Here is a 25165-nt window from a genome sequence, read left to right as displayed (position 1 = left end):
CAGTTGGAGAAACAATATCTACCGTGTACCTCAAACAGAGGCCAGCCTACCTCAGCACCCAGAGACCCTGTCATAATTGGCGGTGCCTCATTGCACAAGCCAGAGCATGGGCAGACAGACAGCTGTGGTGAGCCCATGCTGCCCTGTGCTTCCTACTCAAAATGAGATCTCTCTCCACGTGGCCGTGAAGGGACGAGAGGGCTCAAGCATTGAGGCAGAGCCTCCTTTTGACCTTCATGCAGCGCCATCACTCATTCCTACCCTGGAAACCGGCAAGTTTGGCCAAAGGAGGCGGCTGAGCAAACATCCTCTGGCCAAAATCAGCTCCAAGTCTCCTCCATCCCCAAACCCCATCTATCCCAGTGTCAGACATTCTAGGCTGATACGTTAAGTTCTTTACGTGAGGAAAATGTTTGTCGCGGGGTTCTGCTATTATCTTTGGAAGGTGTCATATGGCCAACTGGTGAATTCCATGGCAGATGAAAGCCTGCAAAGATGAGGGTGGGGAGTGAGAGTGGGAGAAGAACACAGAAACCTGGGGTCCTGTTCATTCATTGCATGATTAATGAGCTCCTGCCTTGCACGCCTGCTGAGCAAGGGGCAGGCCTGGGTCCTGCTGAGGAAGAGCTGACAGTCCAGCAGGGAGTCCATCCTGGGCTCAGCAATGAACTCTTCCCTTGCAAACCTGTAACTCCTAGCAATACTAACTCACCACGATGCACACTGAGACCACGTTTCATGCTTCCACAAAGTCCAGTGGAAATGTTTACATTCCTTGGTAAGGGAAACAATAAATTATTCTCTTTGGGAAAAACTGGAACCTCTGTTAACAAATATCCCAATTTTTAGAGAGTTGGAACTCACTGAAGTGAGACTATTCATTGGCTGTGTCTTGGATTTTTTTTTTTTCTTTTTTTTGAGGAGGGGATCGTTTTTATTGCGGTAAAATATGTAAAACATGAAATTTGTCATTTTTCAGTGTACAATTCAATGGCATCAAGTACACTCGAAATGTTGTGAATCCATCACCACGATCCATTTCCAGAACCTTTCCTCATCCCAAACAGAAACTGTACCCAGTACCTCCCCATTCCTCCCTTCCCCATCCCCTGGTAACTTCTATTCTGCTTTCTGTTTATGAATTTGCCTCTTCTAGGTACCTGGAATCATACACTATTTGTCTTTTTGTGTCTAGCTTATTTCACTTAGCATAATGTCTTCAAGTTCATAGGTGTTATAGCACGTTTTAGTCCTTCATTCCTTTTTAAGGCTGAATAATATTTCATTGTATGTATATACCACACTTTGACAGGACATAACCCATCTGCATCTCATCCCAGATTCTAAGAACAATCCCAGCTAGTTTATCAAATTTCTTGGCGCTCCAAGTATCAATTAACTGGTCTTAATTAATATGATCCTTCAAAAGAAAGAATAACATTACAGTTGAAAGGGGGGGAGTCTCAACTGAATTGTTATGTCAGGAGACAGGCATGATTTGCTGCCAGAAGTGGGAGCCAAACCTGAAATAAGCTTTGCCCTCAATCTTGCCTCGGCAAGAGCAGTGCCTTTATGATTCTGTGTTGAATGTATATTGGATTGGGTTTTATTCTTACAAAATCCTTTAACTTTCAATTTGCAGAAGTGCCTATTGTTATAACCACAATTTGTTTGTATTCCCCCAGCCAATATGAGTGTGTGTCATTCCATTTTACTTCAGCTAATACCAAACTAGCCCTGCCAGTGATTTTAATGTCAAACATGATGTTACATTTGATGTTGCTGCGAGGTAATTTTCTCAGAGTGAAGCCCCTCAGGACAGTCGCTGAGATGCACCAACGGGCACCGTCACACGGGGCCTGGGGACAGCGCTTCATATGCCGTGGGCAGTTCTGACCGGGGAGCCTATCTTCGTGTTTTTCCGAAGCATTACTTTCATAATGCTCCACTTTGCTCTTACTTCTTCTTTCCTCTCCTTTGTGTTTTTACCCCTTTTGCTCCAAACCTTCAGACCGGATCAGAATTGGTTCGGGTGAAGATGAAGCTTTGAAGAATGCCCTGCCCCAGCATGTCAAATTAACAGTTAATTTGCTGAGTGCCTACTACGTGTGGGAATTCTTCCAGGAACACGTAGAGAAAATATCTGTCCTGTGGCGCTTATACCCTAGTAGGAGAGGCAGACAGACAATAGAGAAGAGAAGTAAAATACAAAATATGTTAGCAAAGGATGCTGAAAATAAAGCCATAAAGGAGATAGGAAATTGTGTGTGTGTGTGTGTGTGTGTGTGTGTGTGTGTGTGTGTGTTTAGCGAGGAGCAGAGTTGCAAGTTTAGATTAGGTGCCCAGGGAAGGCCTCGCTGAAGTGACATTTTAGTGAAATCTGGAAAGGTATGAAGGAGAGAGCCATGGAGATCTGGAGGAAGAGCACCTGAGGAGACAGACAAGTGCCCCATCCTGAGGCAGGGCCTCGCCGGGGGAGCCCCAGAAATACTCAAGCAGGAGTATCTCAGCAGCGGGCCAAGGGCTGGAGACAAAGGCAGCAACGGGATGGGTGGCCAGGGCACCTGGCGGCCATTGTGAGTACTTGGGCTTCATAAATATTGTGCTGTCGTATACAAGTTGAGGCTATTGTCTGTTCCATCAACATGGAGGGGAAAAAAAGGGGTGGGGGGAGGGAAGGAGGAAGGAAGGAAGGAAAGAGAGAACTGAAGAACACAATGCCAAGCTTAAAATTCACTAGAGCAGAATCAAAGTTTCACAGGTGATGTGTGTGGTTTGCTGCTTCCCACTCTGCAGCTAAGCAAAAGTGAACAACAAACCCATACGATGCTGAGGACTCAATAAAGGAGTGAAAAATTGGTTCTCACCCACTCCAATTAGACAATCCTTTTTTCCTCACTTTTAATTTCACAAATCAATTAGAATCTAATTATCACTCTGCAAACTTATAGTATTAATACATCTTACCTTCAATGGAGTTAAAGTCCAATTAGCGTGCTTTTCATACACATGAATCTTATGAGCCAGCACTTCAGATATATAGACATACCTTCAAAGAAGAAAGAGCTACATCAAAGCTCGTGAAGTAATGTGATTCAGAAGGTTACCATGAAGTTGTAATAACTCTTCCTAGGGAAGGACTTTGCTTAGAGACTGGAAAATGGAACCTGTCTCAAAGCACACCAAATTCTGAAGGAACTCAATGAGTTGACAGTGCACAGAGGAGTTTTAATCTCTGAAAAGTTATTTCTAAAGGTGGGAAGCTAATTGGCACTGACTAGTAGGGAAGGAACTTAACTCTAACACAAATATCGGGGAGCAAAAGCATGACAGTGCTTTTCTTGGTTTGTCAACATAATGGCAAGCCCCAGGTTCTGCATTTTAGCCCCTCATTTTAGGCCAGAGAAAGCACAAGAGAAGACAAGTGCTTGGCCTGTATCTGAGAGGAGACTTCCTCCCCTCTACCCTGAGTGCAATGTCACATTCATCATAAAGATCTGTGGCCAGTCTAAGCACAGTGCACCCCAGGACAAAGAGATAAATGACTGCGTGATTATCTGCTATGTGTGAAGACCAGGAGATGATATGAATAATTGAAAACTGTCTGTGTTGCTTTCTCTAAATATGTTACTACCCTCTAAATATGTTACTAACCTTCTAAGTATGTTACAAATCCTTCATGATACAAGACGAGGAGGATTTTATATACACACCAATGCTACCCAAAGTGTGGTCCCCAAACCACTGCTGGTCTGTGAATTGTTTCACGGTCACCACCAGAAAATAATGTAAATCAACTACATCACTAAGCACACTACTTAGTGAGGCTCATTTTTTTCCCCATGGTAACACTTTCTTTATGAAGGAAGTGGTGCCTTGATTTACATTTTTGGTACAAGCTTTTTGTCGTGTCACAAACCAGCACTACTGATATATACATACCTACAAATTGTTAATCTCATTATACACTCAAAAATCTTCCCTCAAAGCAAAGCTGTTTAGTAATACTAAATGTTTATTGCAGTACCCCCTCTTGAAATGCACTTTTTTCCCCAAAAAAGAAATTTAAAAAGAGTATGCCTTCACAAAACAGATAATTCTGATTTGATATATGTTACCCCCTGAAAAATTAAGATATTTTACATTTTCCCTAATCCTCTTACTGGGATAACATGTTAAAATGCATCCCATCATTTAGAAAATAAACATGCTCTAAAGATGTCTAAGGAGAATCTGGGGACATGCATGGCATTTTAAAGAGTTCACATACTTGCCATCAGGTGAGATGTTGATTCCACAGCAAAATCAAATCCGCTGGCCACCACTCGAACTTCATTTGGACTGTAGTAAACAACAAATGACCACGCTAGACCCAAATACAACTCCCAGGATCTCAGGTAGGGGTCAACAAAACAGTGATCACTGATGGCATAGAAGTGTTCAGGTCCCACACCGACAATGCCATTCAAACTGCAATTCAAACGCACACACATGACACATGCAGGTGAAGGCATGGTACGTTACAGGATTATGCACTGGCATTCATTAATGTCTACTTGTAAAATCAAAAAGTGGAATGGAGCCTTCACAATAGCTGTTACGGCCCAGAATTATGTGAAATCAGTCCAACCTATACAATCCTCAAAGACAATAATTACCCTAAGAAACCCTAAAAGGTTATTAATTAATAGCAATGGAACATAAAAATCCTATAAACTGTGTCTTTAAAAAAGTGTATGTGAAAAAAAAAAAAGTGTATGTATGTGTGTGTGTGTGTGTGTGTGTGTGTGTTTAGATAGACTAAACTCCACAGACATTAAATGAGGCCAGGAATCATTATCAGGGCCACACATTTCCTTATGCTCATACAGAACAGTCCAAGGCAGCATCAGGCAGTGGAAAAAAACCCTGGCAATCTTGAGACTTTCATTTTAGTTAAAGCTCTGCTACTATTAGCTGTGTGATCTAGGGAAAATTAATCATTTCACATGCCAGGGCCTCAGTTTCCTTATCTATAAAAAAGGAGTAGATGGGCTGGTCTATCTTTCAGCCTTACAGGATCACACATCCAGCCGCAAAGTTTCATAATTCTAAATGGAGTGAAATGTCTGTGAGCAAGAATGCTCAGAAACAGGATGCTGTGGCTTTTTTGTTGCTGTTGTTCTGATTTTGATTCTCCCTGTGTTACTGAAAATCTAAGATATATGAGTCTATTTTTCTGCTTTAATAGGTACAACAGCGAACACATAAGTGAGTCATTCTGTGCTGATTGAGGTGACAGAAGTTCCCGGGGGCCGTTATCTGGGAGAGAATTATCTCCGCTCCATTGCGGAGGGCGTCACGGCCAGCACATCAGCTCTGACGCAGCTCTGGGCTCCTGGGCGACTTTGATAAGCGTGCAGAGCCTCAGTTTTCTCATCTGTAAAGAGAGGTTAAATGATTCTCCCAAAGTCATACAGCTCATTAGTATAAGACTAAGGGTCAGAATCTTCATTTGTGGCGTTGCAGTGGGAATTACAACGAGATGATGCCTGCTGTCTGCTTTGCGGGGAGCCTGCCAATGACAAAGCCTCCATCAGTGGTAGCCACAGTTACTACATGAGAAAAAGGGTCTAGGAATTTAGGATTAGTCTGTACAGGCTTCAGGCATAAGCCTGCAAGCTGGGGGTTTTTCCTCTCTTTTTTAAAGGTAGATTTCTGAAATTAGTTTGCTTTATAATCCTTTGCTATTTTTCATAAAAAGGAGCAGAACAGAAGGGTTTAGAGTAATAGCTTTGAAATCTGATGAACTCCATTTGAATTCTGGAGTTGCTTGCTCTCATCCATGGGGCCACAGCAGGTCACTAAACTCTGAGCCTCTCCATACCTTGAAAGGCTGGGGTAAGAATAAAATGAAATAATGAATCAAAGACCCTGGCACCATGCCCTGGCATATAGTAAATGACCGATAATGACCATTGTGTTGTTATTATTATTAATAACATGCTCAAATTATAATAGATTAGTCATTGGAATATTAATGTTGTAGACAACCATATAAACAACCATCAAATACAAAGCAGAAAATATACATGGCTAATCCTTGGGTTGAGAGAGTAGAATTTTAGTTAATTGTGGCACTAACTATAGTTTGCTTCTATATTGCCAAAGACCAATATATTTGCAATTGCCCAGAAAAAAAATACTCTAACTCTGGGAAATTGGACAAAATTAAGATTTCCAAGATTAAATGGTAAAACAAATAAAATAAGTTTTCACTATTTCATAGTGACTCAGAGCACAAGCTCCAGACTCCAGATACCAGGGTTAAAGTTCCAGTTGTACCATTTATTGACAGTGTCACCTGAGGCAAGTTAAATACTCCAGGCCTCATTTTCTTTAATCCAAACTGGTATAGAAATAAAACCTAATTAAGAAAATATTTGTGGGACTTCCCTGGTGGCGCAGTGGTTAAGAATCCGCCTGCCAATGCAGGGGACCCGGGTTCAATCCCTGGTCCAGGAAGATCCCACATTCTGCAGAACAACTAAGCCCGTGCTCTGTGCACAACTGCTGAGCCTGAGCTCTAGAGCCCGTGCTCTGCAACAAGAGAAGCCACCACAATGAGAAGCCCGTGCACCACAACAAAGAGTAGCCCCTGCTCGCTGCAACTAGAGAAAGCCCACGCGCAGCAACGATGACCCAACACAGCCAAAAATAAAAATTAAAAAAAAAGAAAATATTTGTAAAAAGTTAATAAAATAATCTGTTCAATTGGCAGGCCAGGAGCCATAAAGCAGCATCCAGCCAACCTGGGAAATGAGAGAGGAAGAGGATGGGTCTTCTCTGAGGGGCTTGAGTCCTCAAAAGTTTCTGCAGAGGACTTTCCTGGTGGCGCAGTGGTTAAGAATCCGCCTGCCAATGCAGGGAACGTGGGTTCGATCCCTGGTCCGGGAAGATCCCACATGCCGCGGAGCAACTAAGCCCGTAAGCCACAACTACTGAGCCTGCGCTCTAGAGCCCGCGAGTCACAACTACTGAGCCCGCGAGCCACAACTAGAGAAAGCCTGCATGCAGCAACGAAGACCCAACACAACCAAAAATAAATAAATAAAATAAATAAATTTATATTAAAAAAAAGTTTCTGCAGAAGAACACTTGGAGGAGTTTGTGATCATTAGAAAGGGGAGTTGCCATTATCCTCCCACCCCGTCCCCCACTCCCTGCCAAAAGGAAACACTAAAAATGGATTAACCATCCACTGGTGTTAAAGGAAAATAGAAATATGACATATCTCAGTACTTGGGCAGAAGTTTGTGTTTGATGGTTTTCAGATGCAAAAGTGACTTTTCTTCTTCTTGAAATTTAAACAACTCAACCGTGGACTTAAAATCTGGATGGTTCACCACCAGCAGGTACACGGTATTATCTGAGAAGAGATTAAAAACAAAAATGGAAACATTAACCGAGCTGTCAGCTGTCAGACCTGTCTCCAGAAAGCAATTTCAACCCACCTCCAACCAGTACTTAGGGTATCAGGCAGATGGAATATTTTCATCTCTTTGTAGAGAAGCATTTGTGATTGCTCCAAAGAAAAATGGCTAAAGGAAGACCCAGTGACAGTCTCTAAAAACTCCAGACTCCACAAGGGGAAAAAAAATCCTCAACTTAAGAATGAGCAGCCCTTGACACTAAAACTCCAAAGAGCTTATTAAGCTTTCTACTGCAAATGGTCTCAGCAAGATGCAGCACTGAGATAAAAGAGATAAAAGATGTGAAGAATATCAATAAGAGAAGGTGTGCTCAGGTGTAATTTACACAGTGTGAGATGATCAATTCCATAAAAAGACCATGTGAGAGATAATATCAAAGGGAAGCAGATTCTGGGAGTCAGTGCAACTCTGAGACATGAAAGAGACCAGTTTAAGTGGTCAAGAAGGTATGATCAGAACCGGCAAGTGAAGTTAGGCCATAGTCTTTGCCTTTGGAAGCAGTGAGTCTTCGGAAAGCTTTGACGTGACTGAACTGGTGTTTAAAGGAAAATAGTGTAAAGTTTAGGAGGTTGAATTGAAGAAATTTGAACAGAAAAGCCAGCTATGAAGCTTCCCATTAGTCCATTTGACAAGCAAATGTTTATCTTAATTGGTGCTAAGTGCTACAAAGGGAAAACAAAACCAGATAAAGGGATGGAGAGTAATGAGATGTCTTCTTCACAGGAGTCAGGGAAGTTCTGAGAAGATGATGTCAAACCAGATATCTAATGAAATGAGAGACTGAACTATGTGAATATCTGGGGAAAGAGTGCTCCAGGCTGAAGGAAGAGAGCGTGCAAAGGGCCTGAGGCACGCGTTTCCTTGGAACACTTAATGGTGAGGTTGTGGTTGGAGGAGTGAAAGAGTGGGAATACTGAAGCCACAGAAACAGGAGCCAAGGCCAGTCTTCAGGGCTTAGGATAGGGATCCAGGGCTTACTTATAGGGGGCTTTCAACCAAGGAGTAACATGACCTGTGGGTATGGCAGTAATCCAGGCACGTGGAGAGAAGGGACTGGACCAGGAAGATGGCACTGACAGGAAAAGACAGGAAAGGACAAGAGAGGTATTTGACAGGAAGCATCAAAAGTCCCTGATGATGGCTGAGGAATATGGGAGTCGGAAATCAAACGTAAGTGAGGATTAAAACCCGGATTCACGTTTTGCACAGCAGATTCCACCTCTAGGAATTTATCCTAAGGAAGTATTCACAGAAGCTATATGTACAAGAATGTTTATTTTGGCATTGTTTTCAATGAGCATAAAGGTGGGAACAGGTTGAATATCCATCAACAGATGAACTATATTATGGTACTCCCACACAACAGAATTCTAAAGAGCCATTGTAAAGTAGCTCTAAATGCACTGTCAGAGAAAGGAATCCACGATGTAGTGTTTAATGCAAAAGCAATTTATACGAGCACTTGTGTAATATTTATGTGGTTACTTTTCCCATTTTAATTTAAAAGAGCATGCACACACACAACACCCTATTCCTTTGCACTTAAAATATTTTGAAAATAAAATATAGTGTTGATAAATGGGTGAAGAGGTCATTGAAAGGGAAATATATATGGATATATGTATATTTCATATATACATATATGGAAGAAGAGAAGTCATATGGGGTAAACCTGAAGAATGGAAGATAAGAGGATAAAGAATTACTTTTCGACATTTTGAGTTTAATGTGGCTATAGCAGAGGAACCCAAATAGAAGTATCTAATAAGCTGAAGGGAGGGAACTGAAGAGCTGATTAAAATCATCATCATCATCATCATCCACTTTGGGGGTGTTCTCCTAGAGAGCCAGCACAGTTACAGTTGTGACATGGCTGAACTTTCTGAAATAGAGAAAATAAAGAGGAGGCAAAATATTGGTCCTTTGGGGAATGCTCAGAGAATTCGAAATGAGTGACAAAATAATAAAGAGGGGAGACAACCTGCAGCAGAATCAGAATAAGAACAGATAAGTGTACTGCAGTATCAGGGAGGGGCGAGTGAATTGAAGGAGAAAGGGGTCAACAGAATAAAATGAGATGGAGGAAGGAAGGGGGGAGGGAGGGAGGAGAGGAGGGGAGGGCAAGGAGGAAGGAGAGGCAGAGGGGGAGAGTTGGAAGAGAGAGAGAGACATTGCTGATAACTTTCAAGGCAGCAATTTTAGCCCACCAAAATGGGAAAAGTCTGCAGGGACCGAAGAAGGGACTGTCTGATGAGGAGATGGACGACAGGGTTGATTCTCAACCCTGGTCTCACATTTTTATCTCCTGGAGAGCTTGTAACAAGCACTACCGCCCAAGCCTCCCTCAGACCAACTGAATCAGAATATTTGGGGCTGGGACCTGGACATCAGCCTTTTTAAAACTCTCCAGGTGCTTGTGTGTGCAACCGGGATTGAGAGTTAATGTAGAGACCAAGGAAATGGCTGCAAAAAGAAGGGAAGAAGTGGGATGAAGGCATAAGGGGTGGGGCAACATGTTAAAATGTGGAGAAGTAGTTTGAAGACAACCAGAGGCACCAGTGGGCAGGGAGACATTGAAAGTGACCATCTGTCAGTGGATCTGTAGGTTGCAGGTGTCTTACATTAGAAAAATCTATTCCTGTAAATGCCTGGATCTGTAAAATTCTTTAAGTTGGAAAAAACCATAATGATTAGAGCTGAATATCATTACTATAGTAATTACAGAGATAATGTGAAGGTTGGTATTTTTAAAAATTAGTTGTTTTGCAAATCTCAAATATTTCAGCATTCTCAAGCCTTTCGTGGTTCTAACGTTATATTTAATTAACATGAGGGTAAGTTTAAAACCCAGAGTAAGAACATTGTTCATGATTATACTTTAGTTGGATGAAAAGAAATATTCTTTCATTAACATTTTTCTGTTTTTTTAAATTTGGCTTTATTTTTAACAAACATTAAACATTAAATAAACATTAAATAAATATTGTTACCTTCATTTGTGAATGTGCTAATCCCATGAGGGTTAAATGAAGACAAATCAAAGTTACTTCCAGTGATCCTCAGTTCCAACACTGTTGTAGCCTCTTCAACAGTGGACATGATCCACTGTTCATGTCCATCAGAAGTATTTTTCCAGGCTTATCGGGTTCAAAGCTCTTTATTCCAGGATATTTTAATCCCTTAGAGAATAATGGAGGAGAAAACACAGGCACTTTATAAATACTTCAAATGCTGATGGAGGTGGTAGATGGCACATGGGTTCACACTGTCTGGGTCCGGCCACAGGGCCCCACGGGAAGCCTCTTAGTTGGCTCGTGCAATAGGCCCACGGGGTCTCCGGGAGCCACATGCTCCACCAGGTGACCCCACACAACAGGCACAGACCCTTCCATGTGTGTCGAATATCACAGCTATCAAGCTACCAACCCATGACAAAGATTAAAAAAAAGAAGAGCAGACCAAAGAAACATTTATGAATGGGCTTCAATAATATAAGCAAGGAACACGGACAGAACATTGGTTATGGTTTTTAAACCATCCCCTAGCAGGTTCATTGGAAGCATCTCAAAGACGAGGTTTAGGGGAAGTCTAGTAAGCCCAGGGAGCAACTCCTTTCTTAGCCTGAAGGTAGAACAACGACACATATCTATTTGTTTTACATATCTGGGTCCCATATAAGATTTTGCTGGAAATATATATTCTGTTCCTCTAAAAAAGAGTTTGTAAGACACTTCTGCAGAGGATGACTAGTCTTCCATCTTCACAGGAGAAAACTGGATTGAATGAACTACAACAGGAAGCAAAGGGTTCTCAATGGCTGGATGACTTGTATACTGTATCCTATCAACTCTGTTTTCCTAGACTAGGTTGTTGACTTATTTTGTTTTGAGCTATATCACCTACCGCAATGATCTATACGCAGGAGAGGTTCAACAACATGGTGGCTTTTCTCTTCAAAGTTTGGAAATTGTGGAATAAAGTATCAACGATTTTAAATTAAAAGGCTTATTCTGAAAAGCATAAAAAAAGACACAAATCTAAATGATGTGTGAGGGGATATATATATACACACACGTACACACATATATACACTCAATTCAGCAAATATTTGAACATACCACTTAAGTGCTTCAAGGAATAGACAGATGAATGGGAAGCCATTTTTGAACTCACTGGACTCACAAATTGCCACAATGGAAGAAAGGGTAATATAAGAGTTCACTGTACACACAGGAATACAAATATGCATAGAACATATACTATCAAAATCGTAACATCAGTATGAATGCATATACGGTTTGTTTTTTGAACCATATCACTGCTCATTTTATTTGAAGATGGGCATTGGTATAAAAAAGGCTGAAACAAAAGACAAGCGGCCAGTCCTAGAAAATGGTTCAGAGCACAGTAAGTGAAAGGAAACACTTACGGAGCTAATGAAAGCCAGTCCATTACGAAGTATCTCCAAGTCTTCAGAGCCAGTTTCTGTCAGAAAAGAGAAAAGACAGCACAGATTGTTTCATACTGTTGCAGGAAGCTAAGGGTCCTTTTCTTTATCACTTCTAACTTGAAAATAGGGCTACATATTTAGCTCTTCTTTGATAGGTTCATTTATTTATTCCAGTTGACTAATGGTGATGATTTAAAAATTAAAAGCAATTCATATATTGAAATAAAGTATATTTAAAATGTACACTTAATATATTTGTTTTAAATTGATGGACTAGAACTTTTTCCTTAGAGCCCCAAACCTCTTAAAGTACATGGAAATTCACTAAATGTACAAAAGGTACAGTAATTTGAAATAGCCTGCTGTTTTTTAAAGACATAAACTCCCAGTATATGTTGATACTTAATAATTCCAAACCAAATAAACTCTTTGAAAACCCTATTGGAAATGTAAACAAATTCCAAATGCTTTGGTTAAAATGGGGATACATTTCATATGCCAAATATGCATTTACTATTAATATAAACATCGATAAAATATCACCAAATTAGTTATGCTTTAAGTACCTGTAAATTTTTTGGATTTCAATCAATCTCGAGACGTATGGGATTTCTGATTTGGTATTAATAATTTTAGTGGAGGTGTTTGTTTTTCAAATATCCAGTGATATTTAATATCAATATCATGTTTGTTTTCTAGAAAAAAAGATTACACTATAAGATATCTGACCAAGCTTACTGATGTTAACTGCATTAAGTCACGTGGTCTAGCCTTTCCAACCTCAGTCAACTGAGATAAATAATTCTAAAAAAACCCTCAAAACATAACAAAAGCAGATTGGGACTGACATATACACACTACTATATATAAAATAGATAACAAATAAGAATCTGCTGTATAGCACAGGGAACTCTACTGAATACTCTGTAATGACTTATATGGGAAAAGAATCTAAAAAAAAAAGAGTGGATATATGTATATGTATAACTGATTCACTTTGCTGTACACCTGAAACTAACACAACATTGTAAATCGACTATACTCCAATAAAAATTTAAAAAAAACCAAAAAACAAAAGCATGAATGTCAAACAAGTTGTTCTCAAATAACAAAGCTGGTTGGTTGAAGCCAGATGGGGACTTGAGTCCTCTGACACTCCTGTTGGTTGCCTACCAGCTGCTATTCCCTGGCCCTTTTATCTTTGCGGAAGGGTCAGTCTTCCACAAAGGAGGCCCATAATTACTTTCCCAGCTTCCTTTGCAGCTAGGGCACCAGCCTGTTGTCTAGCTCTGATTAATGAGATCTAAGGGAAAATCTGCTGAGAGCTTCTGGGAAAAATTTTCCTCCCAGATACTAAAAGAGAGATGCATGAGGAGAAGCCCTGTGGTAACTGCAAAGGTGTGTGAGGTCTTTTAAAAATTTTTCCCTTTACTCATTGCTTTTTATTCCTCTTTTGTCCCTCCTCTGCCATCTGCTCAGGTTATATTACCATAAAATCAAACACTGTCTGACTATTGTTTTTGCTAAACGGACCAAACAAAAACAAATGATCAAAAACAGTTAAAAACGTTGACAGTAGGTTGGTAAAGTCAAAAGTCAAGTAATTTGGTATTCATAACTAACTACGGACTTAATAATACTCTCCTGGTTCATAGTTTTATTTTTGAACAAAATTTAACAAGTATATTAGTCAAGTAACTCGGACGATAATACTTCAAGTTCAAGCGAGATACTTCCTCCTCTCAAATACTTACCTATTCCTTTTCCTAATTTACAGTTAGGAAGTTCTACCAATTTTACCCTTGGGAAGCATTCTTTCTTGTTCTGGGAGAGATAAAAAGGAATCAACTACGCATAAAACTGTCCAGAAATTATAATTAAGTTGCAAAGGTAAGTAGCCAATAAAGTTCTCCTTAACTGTACTTTTTGCCTGGGTTTCAACCCCAGGGTTAGTGGTCCCCGAAACCTGAGCAATTCTAGCAGACCAGACCTGAGCAAGACACATGGGTCCCTGGACACAACATTCAGTATTTATTTAGCAGAGGTGGGTAGATACACAAAGGAGATACATAGTGTCCTCTTGAGGACTCTGTGCCCTTTGGCAGAACAGGAACTATTTCATCAGCTGTGTCAGGAGTCCTAAGTGGAAATTTGGGTTAAATAGCAACAGGGTTCCAATTTATTCCATTGATGTTTTAGGGCTGCTGACAGATGGGCCTCCTGCCCATCTGCCCAGTGTGGCCCCAAAGCCTGGACTAGACATCTGCTTTCGGGTGTGTTACTTGAAAAATGCAGGTGTGCTTAAAGGATTCATAACTTCAGAAAATCATACCCAAGGCCAACATATAAAAAGGCATCGCACATACACACACCCAAAAGTGACTTACTAAATCTGAGTGCATAAACATTGTGGGGAACATTTGAGTGAAGGACAAAGGAAGAAAGAACAGATGTGAGAAGGAAGTACCAGCAGGCTGCCTGCGCAGCACAGAGCTATTGACGCAGCATTTGAAAGAAATGGACCACAACATTAGCACAGCCAAGAGATCTAAACAATAAACATCTTTTGAGAACTAATGATACAATATAGTCAGAGTGAGCAGCAACAATTATCCAACAATCCCTAGAAATCTTATTTGACTAAAGATAGACAGGCAGAGAAAGTTTTCACTTTGTCTTACTGATAATTTAGTCTCATAGAAGGAGGAAGATGGGCTAAGGGTGACTGGACATTTTGCATAAAATTCCTAACAATATGGTATAAAATAATAGGAATTTGGAGGTGACTGATTATTGCATCTTTTCATTCAGATAAAAATGTAGCATGCTCCTACTATCATGCCATTGGCTATCAATTCTACCCTCTACGAGGGTCTGAGCTAAGAGGCTAGCAGTGGGGTCTAGTAATCAGCTTTGTTAAAGCACCACAGTTCACCTTGAGGCACAGAGTAGAGAACCTGGGTGCTAGAGATCCAGAGGTGAATGGATAGATGAGGAAGGCCTGGCCTGCAAGGAGAGGGTGGGTCCTTGAATGATGGACACAAACTTAGAAAGCAGACTTCAAAGGAAACTTGGGATCTGCCCCCATGACCTGAGAAACAAAAAAATATTTCAACAATGGAAATCTGACGTTATAATCAAAAAAGTTTGCAATAAAGAAATAAAAGGGAACGTTTAGAGCAGCCTTACCAACTTTTCAGACTAAGACCCACGTTAGGAAAAGCATTTTGCATGGTAGAAACACACATCACACACACACACACACACACACACACACACACCTGAAACAAAGTTCACAAAGTGATACTCACCCTAATACATTTAATAAATTAACTTTTCTATTCAATTCTATTTCATTTATTTAAAGATGCTGGTCATACAAATAACAAATATTGGTGAGGATGTGTGTATATTTATTTATATATACACACACACACACACACACACACACACACACACACACACAATGGAATATTACTCAGCCATAAAAAATAATGAAATTTGCCATTTTCAACAACATGGATGGACCTGGAAGGTATTATGCTTAGTGAAATAAGTCAGGCATAGAAAGACAAATACTGTATGTTATCACTTATATGTGGGATCTAAGAAATAAACAAATGAATGAAAATAACAAAAGAGAAACAGACTCACAGATATAGAGAACTAGTGGTTACCAGTGGGAAGAGGTAAGTGGGGAGGGGCAATATAAGGGTAGGAGATTAAGAAGTACAAACTACTATGCATAAGATAAATAAGCTACAAGGATATATTGTACAGCACAGAGAACATAGCCAATATTTTATAATAATTATAAATGGAGTATAATCTATAAAAATACTGAATCACTATGTTGTACACCTGAAACTAATATAATATTGTAAGTCAACTATACTTCAATTTTAAAAATAATAAAATAAAAATAAATAAATAAATAAATAGGTAAGTGTTGATCATAATTTACTAAATTGATTTTGTGATCCACCATTTTGAAAAACACTGGTCTACAGAAACCTCCATGAATATACACGGAGTGCCCCAAGGAACTCAAAGGACAGGTACAAGATGTTAAGACTGGAGGTCATAATCAAGGACATTACAAAGAGTGACACAGAAGAAGTCAGTGATGTGCAATCAGTGAGTGGGTCAAGACTTGGGAAAAATGCCAAGGATAGCCAAATTAGCTTTTTTAGAGTCAAAATCACACAGGAAGAAGAGGTATGCAGGCTGGCTTGCAAGGTTCATTAAATGTGATGTGTTCACAGAGGGCAGAGAAAAGCAGAACTGATCGGCCCGTATTCTAACTTAGGCTTCTCTCTCATGGATGTTGATCTCTAACCTGGAAAAGGCAGAATAATCACAGTTAAAGGGAGCCCACAGTAGGTAAGGAGGCATTAAGTGAGCACTCAGTTGCTTTGGGTTCAAATCTGTGGCCAAAAGAAGTCAAATCTCAACAGACTAATCATTACTAGTACAATTCAGGTACTGTAATTACTCTGCTTTAATCCTCTAATCTCTCCCTGAGGTATTGTTTTCCCTATTTTACAGATGACTGAGATTAAGTGGTTTTTCAAAGCTACCAAATTATGAAGTGGCTGAGCTGGGATTAGAACTGAAGTATGAATGCAAAGATCACATTCGGTCCTCTGCCCAGCAAAATTTACCGGTATCACCACTTCCAAAAAGCTGAAGGAAGTGCCAGAAGACAATTCAGCTTGCGTTACTATAATCCAGCTCACATTTTTCTATTTTATTTTCAATTATCAGGAAATATCTTGTCAAGGGCTTGATTAAGTCCAAATGTTCCAGGTCTAAAGGATAAAGTTCAATGTTTGAGATGTGTTGCTGATTTATAAGCTGCTGAACTCTGGCCAGAAATCACATACTCCCTGCTATGAATTATTCTTTGCAAATACATGCCAGCTCCATACAAAAGAAAGCAAGAATCTTTAGCTATGCATTAAGAAATCCATTCTGGAACTTTCCTTGGGGCCATATGCATCCTCGCCTGGTCTACCTTCTGCCACTGCACACTCCTCATTATTCAATATTCCTTATTGGGTCCTACTATCCTTAAAAGGATGGAATTGGGATTTGAAATCAGGTGCCATGAAACCAAGGACCCTTTTCTCTACATCACTTTCTCATGCAAGTTTTCCCTCCACCTATTCCTTCCTGCTAACCCACCTGGAAGATTCCTACTCATGACGGTCTGCAGCTCCTACTGACCCTCTGTGACAGGATTAGTAACTCCTTCATTTATCCTCATGAATCTTCACGTATACATCTACCGAGTCTCTTACCATATTGTTTTACAGTAATCAGTTTGTGGTCTCATTGCTCACAGTAAACTCTGAAATCTGTGAGTGAATACTGCATCCTATTCATCCCTGTGACTTCCCACATGAATATAGCACTCGAGGAAAAAAGAAGGTACTTGGTAGATGTCTGCTGAATTGTTTTGTGGAATTAGTAGGCTAGTGCATCAGATGGAGATGATGTTGGTTGCATTGATAGAGGAGGGCCAGTGAGTTATTCGTCCTTAGCCTATGGTCTCAGTGAGGTATTATCACAATATATATTCAAGGACCACTCATTAAGTGGATCATTCATAGGTAGATTTTTTTTAATAGATCTTTATTGGAGTGTAATTGCTTCATGATACTGTGTTAGTTTCTGTTGCACAACAAAACGAATCAGCCATATGCATACACATGTCCCCATATCCCCTCCCTCTTGAGCCTCCCTCCCATCCTCCCTATCCCACTCCTCTATGTCATCGCAAAGCACGGAGCTGATCTCCCTGTGCTATGCCGCTGCTTCCCACCAGCCAACTATTTTACATTTGGTAGTGTATATATATCGATGCTACTCTCACTTTGCCCCAGCTTCCCCCTCCCACCCTATGTCCTCAAGTCCATTCTCTATGTCTACCTCTTTATTCCTGCCCTGCAACTAGGCTCATCAGTACCTTTTTTTTTTTTTTTAGATTCCATATATATGCATTAGCATACGGTATTTGTTTTTCTCTTTCTGACTTACTTCACTCTGTATGACAGACTCTAGGTCCATCCACCTCACTACAAATAACTCAATTTCATTTCTTTTTATGGCTGAGTAATATTCCATTGTATATATGTGCCACATCTTCTTTATCCATTCATCTGTCGATGGACATTTAGATTGGTTCCATGTCCTGGCTATTGTAAATAGTGCTGCAATGAACATTGTGGTACATGACTCTTTTTCAATTATGGTTTTCTCAGGGTATATGCCCAGTAGTGGGATTGCTGGGTCATATGGTAGTTCCATTTTTAGTTTTTTAAGGAAACTCCATACTGTTTTCCATAGTGGTTGTATCAATTTACTTTCCCACCAACAGTGCAAGAGGGTTCCCTTTCCTCCACACCCTTTCCAGCATTTATTGTTTCTAGATTTTTTGATAATGGCTATCCTAACCAGCATGAGGTATACCTCACTGTAGTTTTGATTTGCATTTCTCTAATAATTAGTGACGTTGAACATCTTTTCATGTGCCTCTTGGCCATCTGTATGTCTTCCTTGGTGAAATGTCTCTTTAGGTCTTCCACCCATTTTTTAACTGGATTGTTTGTTTTTTTGATATTGAGCTCCATGAGCTGTTTGTATATTTTGGAGATTAATCCTTTGTCTGTTGTTTCATTTGTAAATATTTCCTCCCATTCTGAGGGTTGTCTTTTCATCTGGTTTATGGTCTCCTTTGCTGTGCAAAAGCTTTTAAGCTTAATTAAGTCCCATTTGTTTATTTTTGTTTTTATTTCCGTTACTCTAGGAGGTGGGTCAAAAAAAGATCTTGCTGTGGTTTATGTCAAAAAGTGTTTTTCCTATGTTTTCCTCTAAGAGTTTTATAGTGTCTGGCCTTACATTTAGGTCTTTAATCCATTTGAAGTTTATTTTTGTGTATGGTGTTAGGTAGTGTTCTAATTTCATTCTTTTACAAGTAGCTGCCCAGTTTTCCCAGCACCACTTATTGAAGAGGCTGTCTTTTCTCCATTGCATGTTCTTGCCTCCTCTGTCATAAATTAGGTACCCATATGTGCGTGGGTTTATCTCTGGGCATTCTATCCTGTACCATTGATCTATTTTTCTGTTTTTGTGCCAGTACCATACTGTCTTATTACTTAGCTTGGTGGTATAGTTTGAAGTCAGGGAGCCTGATTCCTCTAACTCCATTTTTCTTTCTCAAGATTGCTTTGGCTCTTCGGGGTCTTTTGTGTTTCCATACGAATTGTAAAATGTTTTGTTCTAATTCTGTGAAGAATGCCATTGGTAGTTTGATAGGGATTACACTGAATCTGTAGATTGCTTTGGGTAGTATAGTCATTTTCACAATATTGATTCTTCCAATCCAAGAACATGGTCTATTTCTCCATTTGTTTATGTCATCCTTGATTTCTTTCATCAGTGTTTTATAGTTTTCTGAGTACAAGTCTTTCGCCTCCTTAGGCAGGTTTATTCCTAGGTATTTTATTCTTTTTGTTGCGATGGTAAATGGGAGTGTTTCCTTAATTTCTCTTTCTGATTTTTTTGTTGTTGGTGTATAGGAATGCCAGAGATTTCTGTGCATTAATTTTGTATCCTGCAACCTTCATAGGTAGATTTTTGACATAGCATATGGCAATAATAAAAGCTAACATTTACAGAGTATCTTTCATGTGCCAGATTATATATATATCCTACTGTGGTATGTATTATGAGCCGATAATATTTAGGTGGAGAAACAGGCTCAGAATGGTAAAGTTGAGACAGGCTGGGACCTGGGACCCGGGACCCTTTGCTACAATGCTTGCACTTGGACAAACATCTCCTCAAGTAACAGAATACAAACTATAAGGGACTAAAAATAACTGCATGCATGTGCAGTTGGGACAAATTATGGACAATATGATACAAAAAGACCAAAGACCCAACTGCCATTCATGAGGTGTCTGGAACAAAAGCAGGGTAGTGCACATGATCCCTGCACACAGCTCCACCAAGGGGGTGGGCAGGCCACCTAAGCCACCCCTCTGGCCCAGCTGCTGGGCCTGCCCCTACCCACACCCCATTTAAAGGACCAGATCGCCCTCCCTCAGGGAGCGAGCAAGGGAACCCGTTATTTGTTTTCACTCCCTGTGCTGCAGCACAGGTCCCCAAAAAGCCTTGCCTAAATTTCTCTTCTGACCTGTTATCAATTTCTGTTGATTAAAAAGTCCAAGAATCTGGGTCAGTGACAAAGTGACTTGAAAGTTGCAGAACTGAGATGCAACCCAGGTCTGCTGGAATTCCCCCACTGCCCTCTTCCCACTAGAGCGTACTGCCTGGGGTGGGCATGGGGGTCGCAGAAATATTAATGCTAGCTTTGCTGTTTCCTTCTAAATGAAGTGTCTCATGCATTACAGTGGGCAATTTAGGAATGAGGAAGTTGTCCCAGAGACGCAGGGCTGCAACATTCCACACTGCAGGGGGCGCTGTTTATATCGCAGTCCTCGGCATTTCCTGGACTTGCGCAGTGCACACCCCGCGAGGCCACGGCAGCCAACTACAAAGAAGGGCAGGGAAGACTACTGATCCAGGCGAGCTCCCTTCTTTCTTTGCTCTGTGCTTCTATCACCTCAGAAGCATCCCGGAACCCCTCAAGACACATCTAGTATTCTTCCACAAGTTCCTTCCAGCCCCAGGACTATATAACTTCTTGTGAACCTGCCCCACTCGCATACACCGCGTCTCTGAGGAAAAAAAGATGTATCGCCTCTGCGGATTCACCTCGGTTCTCAGACGCGTGACGCAGGATTTGAAGGTCCTTTTGAAACCACGCACCTCAGATAGGACTCGAATCCAGTCACACCTCATGTGGGACTCGATCACAGACGAGCCTCGTGTGGGGCTGGAATCCACAATCTCTGGCTTAAGAGGGGACTCGAACCCACAGTCTTCTGATCGCAACCGCACACCTAGTCTCAGGACTTCACGAAGCTCAGGTTCCTTATGTCTCGGCGCAGAAGGACTTCAGCGAGAGGCAAAGTGACAGGTAAGAAGTAGATTTATTAACAGACTTTGTAAAGAGGTTGCAGGAAAATGGGGCATGAGAGGAGGCTCATGACCCAGGTCTCGGGCCGCCAAGTGAGGGTCCTTAGCTCTGGGCAGGAAAGAATTCAAGAGCGAGCCAGAGTAAAGGGAAAGCAGAGACACACATTCCAGAGACAGAACTTGGGCGTCTCAGAAGGAGAGCAGCTCTGGGAGAAATACACTCCACAGACAGAGTGCCAGCCGGCTCAGAAGGCAAGAGGCCCGGGGGGCAGGAGTGGTTAGTTTTTATGGGCTGGGTAATTTCATAGGCTAACAAGTGGGAGGATTGTTCCAGCTATTTCGAGAAAGGGGAGAGGATTTCCAGGAATTGGGTCACCGCCCACTTTTTGGCCTTCTGTGGCCGGCTGGGAACTGTCATGGCGCCTGTGGGTGTGTCGTTTGGCATATGGTAATGTATTACAATGAGCGCATAACGAGGCTCAAGTTCTACTGCAAGTCGAATCTTCTGCCATCTCCGGCCTAATCTGTTCTAAGCAGTTTTTGTTGTGTCCTCAACGGCTATGTCATTCTTTCAAGGGTTATGCCCGCCCCCTTCCCTCCTGTCTCACTTTAGAGACATGCATACACATCCCCTGAGGAGCTTGTGAAATAATGCTGATTCTGATTCAGTAGTGTGGGCTGGGGCCCGAGATTCTGCAAGTCCTGGGAACTCCTCATGCATCTGGTCCACAGTCCTTTTGAGTAGTGAGGCTTTAGAGCTTTTCGAACAGTAAGTGCAATTTCCCTTCCTCCCCTATCTGGGCTGTTCGAAGGCTCTGCAACCATCTTCCATCTTCATAACCACCCATCCTCCCAGCTGCACATCGCTCCTACTCCTGCTTCTACTTCTGCCGTGGCTCTTCTAGCCTTTTTTATTCAAAAACCAGAGGTCCACCCCACTTCCACTTTCCTTTTCCCTTCTCAGTCATCTGATTACAGCCAGAAGTTCAAGGACTGAGGCTCCCTCCCCACTTGCTGCGTCCAGGTGCTGAAAGTAAAACAGTAAGTTCTTACTTCAAACTAGACCAGGTCATCCCACTGCAGCAACCCCACGGCAAAGCAGCTCCAGCAGGCACCCCATCCACAAAAAGAAACCACAGGCAAGGCCAACAACGAGACTCACAGAGACTGATATTATGTTCAGCTATGACCATAGTGTGCGTTGGTCCCTTCAGACAAATCAGAATCAGGCTTGGGGCCCAGAAACCAAGGCCAAGGTTCGTCTGCTGCCCAAGGCCAGGCCTCAACTTTTTCAGTTGAAATTTAAGTCTTGGTGCAAATCAGTGGTGTAGAATAGTCTGTCTCAAACTGTATCCCAGAGAGTTATACAGGATGTTTATAGATGGTACCAAAAAAGGGAGTGAAGGATGTGGGCAAATAAGTCTGTGAAATGACAAAGCAAAATCATTTTCTGTTTGTTTGTTTTGTTACTGAAGGACTTTTCAAAGCTTTCAACATGCCAGAATACATTGTCAATCTCTAGGAAAAGGCTACAGTAGACAACACTTCGCAAATTCATTTATCCAAGGAACGTATTTTTTATGGAGCATATCTTGTGACTTGTGTTCCAAGGAACAAACCTGGTGAAATATTAATGTTGGATCAAATAAGCGAAAACTTCATGTTGATAGAGAAACTTTTTAGGATGGTAGTGGTAAAGCTATACTTTTACACAAAAGCATATACAAAATGCCTACAGTCTCCACCCTTAGAGTAAATTAAGGAAGGGAAACCAGAAAGATAGACCCTCACTCCTTCCTGGCAGATCTGTAATCCTTTAGAAGATTACAGATCTGCCAGGAAGGAGTGAGGGTCTATCCTCAAATCGTGTGGGGCAATTTGAAGTGTGGGCAGAACAAACCCAGGGATAGATGTAAATGGAGAATCAAAAGGAGAAAGCCTAGAAGGGGTGTCAGATATTTACATCTCATTTATTTTCATAATGGGTAATACCAGGGTAATACCGCACAAATATATATATATATATATATAATGTATTTATATACATATAAATGTAATACATAATATATATATTCTCCTTTGGCAACAAATAGTACCATGATTAATGAAAATCCACATGATTAAAAACCCCAAATCACTGTTTCTTACTTTTTTCTAACAGTTTGTGATTCCAAAAATAACCAACAATTAGAAGAAAAGAAAACCCCAATAGTTACAAAAACCTATTCTGAATGTATGTTTCTAATCAGTCCATAGGGTCATACGATTTTTTTCTAAAAATCCAAAATGTTCAATTTGATTTTTAGTGATGTTGTACTTCAAAGTAAATAATGAGGTTTTATTGATTAAGCCTTAGGGATTAGGATGATGTTTAGACTCTGAACCCGTATTAAAAAAGTTACTGGGCTTCCCTGGTGGCACAGTGGTTGAGAATCCGCCTGCCAATGCAGGAGACACGGGTTCAAGCCCTGGTCCAGGAAGATCCCACATGCCGCGGAGCAACTAAGCCCGTGCGCCACAACTACTGAGCCTGTGCCCTAGAGCCTTCGAGCCACAGCTACTGAAGCCCGAGCGCCTAGAGCCCGTGCTCCGCAACAACAGAAGCCGCCGCAATGAGAAGCCCGCGCACAGCAACGAAGACCCAACGCAGCCATAAATAAATTAATTAAAAAAAAAAAAAGTTACTAACAAAACTACTGATACATTCTTAGAAACCTTTTCCCCCTTGTATAGTACTTAAAGCTTTATAAAATACTTTAAGGGAAGCAGGGCACTAACATTTATTGAATACTTAACTATATCCCAGGCACCTTGTTAAGTGCTTCCCATATGAGGCTTACTGAAGCAGCTAATGTTAGCAATGTAAAGTGATTTGCCCAAGATCCCACAATGGAAGGGACACAGCAAGAGCGCAGGACATCAAATGCCAGTGCCAGGGTCTCTCCCCTGACGCCCCACGCACCCCCCACTGGAGCGGGTGGGCCATCACGGCGCCCATTCCGTCCCACCTGCTCCGCTCCACACGCGAGTTTTCTGTCTCTTCCAAGCTGGGAAGGTTTGTGCCACGGCCGGGCAGCCAAGGTGGGAGCTCCCTCCCTAAATTTACACAATATCAGGGCCTCCCTCCAATCTGGTTATCTATTTTGAAGCAAAGTTGAGAAGTGAATCTGTAGCCAAGATACACCGCTTTCATGAAAAATTAATTGGTGCGTGCCAACAGCTGGGCCACTCACACCGAAGACAACTGTCTCCTTAACCTCTCTCCCAGGCCATGAGCAAGGGTACGTTTTCAGGTGGCCGGGGAAAGTTGGATATTGATGCAGTCGCTGTGGGATATACGTCCAGCGCTCGCCTGCAGATTTTCTAAGACCCCGGAACCTGCTTGGGAGTGGCGGGAGCCTCCAGGGCCTGGCTAGGGGGTGGGACGGACAAGAAGGCGAGTGGGCCGCAGCCCTCGGCACAACTCAACTTACAGATAAGAAGAGCGGTGATCCCTGAAGAGTGCCAGCCCCAGTCCCGAGGGTGAGCACCGTCAGCTTTGCCATGGCCTGGGACGGACGATGGAAGGATGCACGGACGCGAGACGGGCGGGAGACCCCCGTCAGCCCGCAGCCTCGGGCCGCCCAGGGATTGGCCCCACCCCTCCCCGCGGCGCAGCTCACGCGGCCCGCCCCGTACGCCGACGGCCTGAGCTGGGCCCGGCGCCTGCGGCCCGGAGCTGCACGCTCCCGGCGCCTTAAAGGGAGGAGACCCGGAACTAGCTGCCTAGACCGGGCAAAAAGGGGAGAACTAGCAGGCTGGGGGACATGGAAGGCTGTGGGAAGGGAGAGCCAGGCTTTGAGGAGCACTCACTTTGTGTTAATAAGCTCCTCATCCTTGTGGCTCAGGTTCAGTAATTTGATCACCCACCGTGACTCGGCCAGAAAAGGTACAGAAGGAAGGGAGGGCTGTGATTGGAACCCCTAAGATATAATTTTATTCTCACCTGTCTACCACCGTGTGTCACCTTCAGACATCTGGGTATCAAGCATCTCGTTCCGCACCACTCCTGACTTTACAGCTCTTCAAGTACATCTCTCCAGTGTTCATTCATTCCAGGCGCTTGGCTGACATTTATTGAGTCCCTGCTATGTGCCAGAAATCAGTAAAGTATATCACTCTTGCATATGCAGTGCTATGGATAATGCGAATATGC

General features: G+C 41.8%; 1 protein-coding gene across 1 annotated transcript in view; it reads right to left on the bottom strand.

Moving 5' to 3' along the window:
* Positions 1-24949, bottom strand: part of LOC309631707 (serum paraoxonase/arylesterase 1-like) — a 45122-nt gene extending 20173 nt beyond the window's left edge. The window contains 9 exon segments of the mRNA XM_082398554.1: positions 2968-3049; positions 4271-4298; positions 4301-4470; positions 7282-7408; positions 10463-10552; positions 10555-10651; positions 11902-11957; positions 13677-13746; positions 24444-24949. Of these exon segments, the coding sequence (XP_082254680.1) occupies positions 2968-3049; positions 4271-4298; positions 4301-4470; positions 7282-7408; positions 10463-10552; positions 10555-10651; positions 11902-11957; positions 13677-13746; positions 24444-24515 (792 nt within the window). The 5' untranslated portion in view covers positions 24516-24949.
* Between the last annotated feature and the right edge of the window lie 216 nt (positions 24950-25165).

This window comes from Balaenoptera borealis, assembly GCF_965194805.1.
Source record: "Balaenoptera borealis genome assembly, chromosome: 7".
Lineage (NCBI taxonomy): Eukaryota > Metazoa > Chordata > Mammalia > Artiodactyla > Balaenopteridae > Balaenoptera > Balaenoptera borealis.
This window is presented reverse-complemented; position numbering and strand designations above follow the sequence as displayed.